The sequence below is a fragment of the Martes martes genome, assembly GCF_963455335.1.
Source record: "Martes martes genome assembly, chromosome: 5".
NCBI classification, from domain to species: domain Eukaryota; kingdom Metazoa; phylum Chordata; class Mammalia; order Carnivora; family Mustelidae; genus Martes; species Martes martes.
The window spans coordinates 126,086,356-126,096,258 of NC_137892.1; the positions used below are offsets into that span (position 1 = coordinate 126,086,356).

General features: G+C 41.0%; 1 protein-coding gene across 1 annotated transcript; it reads left to right on the forward strand.

The window, feature by feature from the left end:
- The first annotated feature begins 479 nt into the window (after positions 1–479).
- Positions 480–9,371, forward strand: ESM1 (endothelial cell specific molecule 1). Its single transcript, XM_080804446.1, has 3 exons — positions 480–1,039; positions 4,316–4,468; positions 7,855–9,371. Exons 1-3 carry the CDS (start codon positions 739–741, stop codon positions 7,950–7,952), a joined length of 552 nt encoding a protein of 183 aa, XP_080660572.1. The 5' UTR covers positions 480–738; the 3' UTR covers positions 7,953–9,371.
- The last annotated feature ends 532 nt before the right edge of the window (positions 9,372–9,903 follow it).

Below are 9,903 nucleotides of genomic sequence, written 5' to 3' on the forward strand. Positions count from 1 at the left end.
TAGAAACACAGCTCCAACCATGATAAACTCAGATGCATGGGCTATGAATTGTTTTAGAGATAACATTTGAGGGGAGGGGTGGGAGGAAGGAAGAGAGGGGTCCTTAAAAAATCCCTTTCAAAATATTTTCTTTCTTCTAAGTATTGAAAAGGCACAATATAACCCTTTCTTCTTCCAAATGATCTCACAGCTATTTATTGAGGGGAAATACCAAATGTTTATTTATTTTGTTTAAAGGAGCTTCTTTCGTCCTGATGATTCACGTCGATATCATTTTCCTCCCCGCGACAGAGGCTCTGAGACAAAGCCACAGCCCAAGTGATATGCGGGTGTCAGAACAATTCCTGTCCTGAAGGAGGGTATGCAACCTTCTTTATTCCCCCTTCACAGACGTCCTTGAGCCCTCGAGACGGATGTGAGCGAGTTTTTCAGTGCTCATGCAAAACAACCATCTAAACATAACAGATGACATCAGCTTGGGCTTTTCAATTCCTGGATGGCAGCGGCGTGTTAATCCTGCCTTCATCCTGGATTTCATAAACTAAAACAAGAGAGCCTGGCAAGAGGACAGCGCTGCTGCTGGGTTGAGGAAATTGATGACGGGGAAGCATGCGGGCAACCCAGTGTATAAAACTCATAAACGTGTAGGCAGAGGCTCAGCTACCACTTTGGACAGCTGCTTCCCGCCAGCAAAGACCACCCCGCCCGCGGGCAGCCGAGCCAGAGCCCTCGGGGAACATGAAGAGCCTCCTGCTGCTGGCCACGCTCCTGGTCCCTGCGCACCTGGCGGCGGCCTGGAGCACCAAGTATGCGGTGGACTGCCCCGAGCGCTGCGACAGCGCCGCGTGCAAAAGCAGCCCGCGCTGCAAGAGGACAGTGCTGGACGACTGCGGCTGCTGCCGGGTGTGCGCCGCCGGGCTGGGCGAGACCTGCTACCGCACCGTGTCGGCCATGGACGGCGTCAAGTGCGGCCCGGGGCTCAGGTGTCAGTTTTACAGTGAGGAGGATGACTTTGGTGACGAGTTCGGTATCTGCAAAGGTAAAGGGTGACCTCTTGCTTCTCCCCGCCCCCCAGGGGAGGGGGGGCACTCTGAGGGCTTTCAGCCTGCCTGGGAAGTGCGGACGCTTTGCTGCCAAGGACAAGAGGGAAATGCAGGTGGCTTAGGGAGGAGGCCCCTCCCAGGTATTGTGACAGGGAGTGGGAGAGACGAGGAACTCTGCAAAACAGCGGCCTAACCCAGGGTGCAGCAAGGCACAGAAAGCAACAGGGCATTTCACTCCTTATGTGGAGGAGATTTAAGAAAAAAAGTTGCAATGAAAAATTGTGGGGCCTCCCTTTCTGGAAAACTTCAGGAACTTGATGGGTAATCTGTTTGGATGGTTTAGGTTCTCCCTTTTCTGCAACACAGTGATTACAGAGGTCTGCCCTAGATAACCTTTTAGGGGTGTCTAGCCCCGGGCTTAGGGATTCTTTGATCTTGAAAGGGTCCACGGGTTGGAGGGCATCTCACAAGATCAAATATTTCTGATGAACGCTAATGCGTTTTGTGAAATAGGTGGGCTTCAGTCATCTAGCAGAATGACTCACATTCTTTAAAAGAGGGTACCCTGAAGTATAAAACAAACCCCATTCCACTTTATAAAGGTGCTTGGTCATCTAGAAAAACAGCCGATGGTTGAAGACAAGTAAAAATAACAGTAAAGAAAAATAAAAATGGAAGTCTGTAAAGAATGAGAGTTTACAGACTTAAAGAAGAATGTCATTAGGTTGAAATCATAACTAAACAATGTAGTTACACAGTTACACAATTTATTTCAGACTTAGTGACTGTAGTTTAAAATGTTTAGAATCGAAAGAATGGTGGTTTTAAGATACTCTATAAACGGATACCTCATGATCTCATCATTAAAAGCCATTATCAAGATGAAACACATATGCTATAGCCCCATTCATCAGTCTCGTAATAAAAAGAAGCCTTTAAAACGATTAAAGGGACTGGGAAATTTATTTCTTATATTTTCTTTCTTATTTCATTCTTATGTTTTATGTATTTAATACAGTTGTTTTCCTTCACGAATCATAATCATTCACCATCAAGACAGCCTCATTAATTCAGCTACCTTTTAGACAAATATGTTATAAATTAATTTACCTTTTAATCTACAACGTATACTGAATTTAGGAAATAAATGCTGGGACGATTAGGAGAATCTTATTTTTTGTCCCGTTTATTTTTGTTTATAACCAACGAAAGGCAGAATATTGATGAAGCATTTTTTGGTGAACATTCACAAACGTTTAGGCTGACCAGGATCTGTATTTTCTGTAAATCACAGGATTTCACAGAAGGAAATTAGGGAGGAAGCAGTTAACACAATCATACTATGATATAGCAAGTATACACAGTGGATTGCTTTCTCTCTTGGCATAAAAATCGCCTCTGTAAATGTGATTGTAAATGCAATGTCACCTCTGGGGAAAGAAACATTGCAAGGCATCTGGGATCTTTAGCAATCGCACATTCTACTGAATGAATGAGGTAGCTGTTAATGGGATAGATTTTTAAAATATATTTTAAAATGTTCTTTCTGGCATGCTTCAGACTGCAAGCGAGTCTAGTTTCGAACATTTTTCTCTCTGCTGGACATAATGACCCTGCGTGAACCTCCCCAACTCTATGCAGGGATGTTGAGTTTTGCTGTGGACAGACTCCCTCCTTCAGCTGTTTCACAAAACATTCATAGGAAAACTGTATACTTTAGCTGCACCTCCAGATGCTTTCTGAATATTCAGATGTTTGGCATTATGCTGCCGGGTTAACAGCCAGCCAGCCAAACACATTTTTACTGAACACCTGCTATCCAGCCAGTGCTATTCAGTACACTGGGGGTTTCAGTAGAAGCGCGACTGAGACTTTGGCTCATGTGTTAGTGTTCGGTATCACTAGAGACACAGTCAAATCCCAATCCTGTGTGCTTTTCTGCAAGAGGCTTTTTAGGATCCTTTTTAAGGGCGGTTCTTCCCAACAGAGAAGCTAATGTTTAAAACTAGACTCCTCGGGGCCCCTGGGTGGCTCAGTCGGTTGGGCTTCTGCCTTCGGGGCTCAGGTCATGATCCCAGAGTCCCGGGATCGAGCCCCGCGTCAGGATCCCTGCTGAGCGGGGAGTCTGCTTCTCCCTCTCCCTCCTGCTTGTGCTATCTCACTATCTATCAAATACATAAATAAGATCTTAAAAAAAAAAAAAAAACAACAAAAAACAGACTCCATTTGTAATCCGAAGAGTTACAGTGAGAAGACTTCTAAATCTTTTCTAAAAATAAATTTCATTAACATCTACCTTGGTCATTCTGTGGGATATTCAATTGGGAAGGGCTCAGTTGCTTCACTACTTACAAGAATGTTCTCATGCCCAGAGGATAAATATTCTGCATCTATTCTGCTTGGTTGTTAAAGACTGGGTCATCAAAAAAAAAAAAAAAAAAAAAAAGACTGGGTCATCTATAGAGATATTGCTTATGATATTAAAACCTTGCATTTGTAATAAATGGGTTCGTCGTCTTCTCAGTATCACATGTTTTAGTCTGAGTATGTACATACTGAAGTTTTAAACGCTTCTGGATTTGGGGAATTATACAGGTAAATTCTCAGCTCTCTTGTTTTTCTTAGTATGTTGCATCGTAGATCTGCATCTAGTAAATCCTCTTAACATCCAGGGGAGTTGGGTAAATTGTGGTGCCATTTCAACAGAGAAGGAGTGGACTGAGGAGGGATCACTTCATGGAGAGCTGGCATGACACCCTTCTCGGCCCCTGGCTACCATGTGGATGGAGCCCTTTCCTATCCATCCAAAATATTATGTTGTTCGTGAAGACAGTGGATTCAAAGGCAGCATCACATCCTTTAAACTCTTTGAGAAGCTGATGCATGTGTCTGTTCCATTGCCCACTTCACTCAGCTGTCACGGGAGTCATCTAAGGAAATTATGAGAACGCACCCGTCTATTGGTATCTAAGGAGAAAGTGAACAGAACGGTCTAGTTCAAGGATGTTGGTTATGCGTAGCTGCCTTATAACTAAACTTCACGGCAGGACACGGCCGCTGAGGTGTCCGTGATCTGGTCTTAGTGTGTGATTTGTGACTTTAAGTACCAACTTCCAGAGCTTGGGGTTTTTTCAAGAATTGGATGTTGCCTGACGGTCAAAATTCGTTGTGAGGTTTGTTCAGAATCTGGAGGCCGTGCGCACAGGGGCTGTGAGACAACAGGTTCGTACCCAAAGAGCAGCTCCCTCTCTAAACCTTGCCTTTGTCCTCAGACTGCCCCTACGGCACCTTCGGGATGGAATGCCGGGAGACCTGCAACTGTCAGTCAGGCATATGTGACAGAGTGACCGGCAAGTGTCTGAAATTTCCCTTCTTCCAATATTCGGTAGCCAAGTCTTCCAACAGGAGATTTGTTTCTCACACAGGTAAGAGTTAATTTCAGTATAAACACTGGAAAAATAACCTCATGTTCAGTTTGAATAACTCGAGAAATAGAGATGACAAGCTTAAAGCATGGGTTTGAATGATTTTTTTAAAATTTCCCCAGGGGGAAAGGGTGGTGGTTGAGTTTGGTTGTTGTTGCTGGTTTTTGTTGTTTTTTTTTTAAGATTTCATTAATAATTTGGGGGATTATACATTTTTCCATAAAGTTTACCCTGTTTTATGAAGAATAAATATGATTGATTACCAAAACACCTGTAATAAGAAAATAACCCAGATATATAAAGTTCTTCAAATTCTTCAGTGATCTGTTTTATATACATACTAGACAAAGCTACTTCTCTCTCAAGTTCATGTAGAAAAAAATACACACAGGAATTTATCGGATAAGGTTTAAGAGCCAAGATAGAAATTATAGAGCATTTCTTCTTCTTTTTTTTTTAACAAAATGGGAGTATTTAAATGGAATATTTCCAAGCATGCATTTTTATGGATGTTGGAGAGGATAAGAAACAGTAACTGTGATTGAAATTTGGGAATTATCTCTAAGCCTTTGAACGAAATTGTAGTAATAGTTACATGATGCTTGTTTATGCATGTGTATTTCGGATCCAGGTTGTTAAAATGTGAGAAATACAACATATCAGAGGGTGCTATGGACATATTTGGTTATCTTATGCAATAAATGGCCAGTATTGTAAAGCTTCATTGAATTGAAAGTAGCTAATTTAAAACAACATGTAGCCATAGAAACTGCAGTATCAACAAACTATACAGTTCCCTCCCTCCTTACATACAAATATTTGACAATCCAAGTCCGTTTTATTTAGCTTTTGTTTCTTTCCCTCCCTCCTTACATACAAATATTTGACAATCCAAGTCCGTTTTATTTAGCTTTTGTTTCTGATGCTTTGCACTTCAAGTTAACTAAGATTTGAAATATTTGGCAAATGTACTGATTCCCAGCTTCACCTCCTCCTTACACATGGGTATAATTAAGTACTTTAAAAGAGGAAATACTGTATTTTTTTTAAAGATTTTATTTATTTATTTGACAGAGAGAGATCACAAGTAGGCAGAGAGAGAGGAGGAAGCAGGCTCCCCGCTGAGCAGAGAGCCCGATGCGGGGCTCGATCCCAGGACCCTGAGATCATGACCTGAGCTGAAGGCAGAGGCTTAAACCCACTGAACCACCCAGGCGCCCCGGAAATACTGTATTCTTAAGTGAATTTTTATGTTGAAGTGTGGTTATGCCCTTAAACATCAATTTAAAAGGACCACCCCACCCTGCCTTTAAAAGCTATTAGGAAGTTATCTTTGTGAATATTTGATCTGGAAATTGAGATTATCATTAACATTTTAAGTACTTATGACTGTCCTATAGTCCTTGAAAAGCAAAATGGAAAAAGTTTGAGTTTTAACTCCTAAAACAAAATTTCATATTGAGGTAATATTTACATAACATAAAATTAACCATTTTGAAGTGAACAGTTCAGTGGCAGTTAGTACATTAACAATGCTGCATAGCTGCCCCTTCAGTCCAGTTCTAGAACATTCTCACCACCTCAAAATAAAACCCCACTATCCATTCAGCAGTTGCTCCCATTCCTCATAACCCACTCCCCAGCCCCTGGTAACCATCAATCTACTTTCCAAGACCTACACATTTTTTTGAATGATTTGCTTGATTCAGTACAGGTTTGAAACCTATTGTCTTAGTACAGCTAGCTGTGTCAAACACTTGCATATTCTTTTGTCTCATTTTGCTTTTTTAAAACTGCAGGCTACAGAGCACTTTGAAGAACCACTTTTGTATTCCTCTTCATTATGGTGGCACCTAAACTTCTCCCACCGAGAGAGACTTGAATCCCTTGTGAATCTGGTGTTTAGGATGAATGTTTGGGAGGCCCGTGAGAGCAGCTTTGGAATTATCTTCAGGAAAGGAACACCCGTCCCTCGCACTGCACACCCAGCCACACATCTTCTTCTCCACTGGACTTTGGTGCAGTCTCTTTCCCTTGAGCCTGTCACCCTCTGTCATTTGCATGCACATGTGACAGATCTCTTGACTTCTATATAGATGCTTCGGACACAGATATTTTGCTGGGTGGAAGTTACATTACAGGTTACACAAAAAAATATTTCTATGCCCAAATTACGTATCAAGATTCTTAATAGAGATTCATAGGAAAAACATTTTCTGACCTAAGGTGTTTGCTTCCATTAGCTAAAGGGGCGGCAAAAGATGATTACTAGTGTGATCTTGGTAAACCTTAGGTTCAGGCTGGAGAGCAGAATGTCCTAAAGTCCTCACAGAAGGGCTGCACTGGAGCTCCTCTGCTCAGTGGTGCATCGCCTCTGTTGGACTTGCCAGGGTGCACGTGCCACTGTTTGTAGGAGGGGGCTTGGGGGCTCAGTCTTGCAATAGACTTCATATCACCTCTACACAGATCTGTTTACAAAGCCTTTGTAAGTGGTTCCAAGGTTCGTCTGCACAGGGACTTCTTGAGGTCCCTTCCATACGCTAATTCCACGAACTTCTCTAGCTTTCTTCCTATTGGCTACTATATTCTTGGCAAGTGGGCTTCCTGCCTTCCTATTTCCATTTGTTGTTGTTGTTCTTGTTGTTGTGAGATTCTTAATTTTCTAAGTCTGGGAATTTTCAAGGCAATTTTTTAAGGGGAGTTGGGGACTGTAAGATCTGGAATATTTGATTACTTTGCACACATTCCTCTGCCGGGCTGCACTGACCCTACAGCATTCCATATTAGGACGTGCACTGTTGAAGCAAACACACCTTGCTACTCTCAGAAGCAGACAAATTTCACTTTGGAAAATTCTAAATATTATAAACTTTTATGCAGAACAAAAGCTATCTTTAGAAAAGTTCTGTCCTTTGATCTGCCTCTGCCTTCTGTGGCCACACAATAAGCTAAGCCCTCTTACATACCAGATAGTATGGAAATCTTACCTAGAGATCTATTGTTACATTTTCTCATTCCGTAAGTATTTATTAAGCACCTACTATGTTCCAGGCACAGTAACCGTGAATAAAGCAAAGCCCCTGCCTTCTTGGAGCTGATATTCTAGTGGTGGAGTGAGATAATACATGAGAAAAAAAAAAAGACAAATGCATGTATAAGATAATGTCCAGTGATGATAGGTATATGAAGAGAAATCATTCAGGGGGTGCTGATGTGAATGGGACGTGCCGATTTTATAGAGAGTGGGCAGATACAGTGAGCACAGACTCTTTGAATCTATTAAGGATTTTATTGTACGTCCCTCGTAATACAAAAGTAAGATCAAACTGTTCTTCCTCTTAGAGTTTTAAACATCTGGACATGACTTGTATTCCTTCTAATTTCAGAGCATGACATGGCATCTGGAGACGGCAATGCTGTGAGAGAAGAACTCGTAAAAGAGAATGCCCGCTCCCCTGTAATGAAATGGTTAAATCCTCGCTGATCCTGGGTGGGATTTCTGAGAGAAGACTCTTATTTTGATGATCATTCAACACACAGCCAACATTTTAGGAACTGTCTAGATTATAGCATATGGATGTGTGATATGGGGAGGCCAAGTGTGTGGGTCCAGGAAAAAAAAAAATGTAGGCTACTAACAACCCATAAAACGCATATGACTGAACACTTTTAGATATTTGTTAAATATTTGAATGCATATAGATTTGTTAAATATGTGTTTATAGTAATACTGAAGAACTGAAAATGCGATTTAGATCATCTTAATGTGGATGCAGGTCAGCCAAAGAGAGAGCTCGCCAAAGCTGAAGACCAGAGTGAGTCCACATGTCTGTGACTCGGGTGTACACTGATGTTGGGACACAGGATGGAGGGAGAGTAAGGAGTGAGAGAAGGGGGGGCAGGGTGGAGAAGTATGATAATTAGGTCTTCCTTGTGGTAGCATCAGTAGAATTTAGTTGTGCTTTTTATTTACTTGGGAAAAGTCAACACAAAACAATCCCTGAAGGAAGTGGGATGTTTGAATCTTGTGGGAGGTTGAGGAGCAGCCTTGAGTTGAGGCAGGTTTCAAAGGGCTGCTACTTGTCATGCCCAGGTTACCTTATCTGAAGGATGATTCCGAGGCAAAGGGCAAATGTACACTCTCATAAATGGTTTTAAAGAATGTCACCCCAGACTGAGAGAGCTAGGAAGTATTTTGCCCACTTGGAGGAGGTGTGAAGGTAAATATTTATATAATTCTGTAAATAATTATGTTAGTATGAGTCACCCTCCATACCCATACTTATCACCTTGAGAAGATGAACGAAATACTATTTGTTAAAATGGGTAAAGGTGTCCAAACACCCGAGGTATGGCAAATTGATTATTAATAATTATAGAAATATTAATAGTAATAAGCATAAGAGAAACCTCAAAAAATTAGTCATTATGGATTTATAAAATGTCAGAAAATGAGCAACAGAAGAAATTTATTTAAAAGTGCAGTGACTTAGATGAGTTTCAGATTTAAAGTAGAAAATACTTTTTTAGGAGGTTTGGAAAAGAGTCAGTTTTCGGTAGGAAATGTCAACTTTAAAATATTGTTCATTTTCTTATTTTTCTTTCCTTTAAAGTTGGTTGATAAGTGAAATTATGAGTACACATGGGAGGACCTTAGCACAAATAGGACTGTTGTACTAGATTTTGTTAGGAAATATTTGCAGAAGTATTTTATTTGGAGTGAAGATTATTTAAGAATTATTTCACTATTTACCTATATTTTATTCTCAGAGTTTGCCAACAGAGTTGTGAATGTGTGTGTGGGAGGGTCTTTGAATGTAAGCTGAATAAGCTGTTAGGATATGTTTTAAAAGGCAAAGTTTATGATTGTTCAATAAAAAAATAAGACAGCTGCTTCGAGTCCATTCATGACTTTGTTAAATCATTAAATTATTTAAAGGATTCATCCAATGAACTGGAACTCTTGTATGCGTATTAAAGGGAGGCTTCTCAACTGACTTTGCTGCTACAGATGAACATTTTCTGTCAAAACTTGAGGCTCTAATATTTATTTCTTTGCCTCACATTTTTGGTCTTCTCGTGCCTTACAGCTTCTTGAAAAGCAGGTCCTCACATAATATCCCATCCTATACAGGCAAAAACAAAAGAAGTCTTCCGTTAGTGTCTGAAGGTGCTTACTCTTTAGAAGACGTAGGCAAAGACGAACATTTCAGTGCGTGTATAAAAGAATAGAGCAGGGAGCCTGGGTGGCTCGGTTAAGCATCTGACTTCGGTTCAGGTCACAATCCCAGAGTCTGCTTATCCCTCCAATCCTCCCCCCTCTGGTGCTCTCTCTCTCTCTCTCTCAAATAAATAAATAAAATCTTAGGGGAAAAAAAAGAATAGAGTAGCATTTAGCTTTGTAGCTTGAGAGTATCATATCCAGCAACAGGATA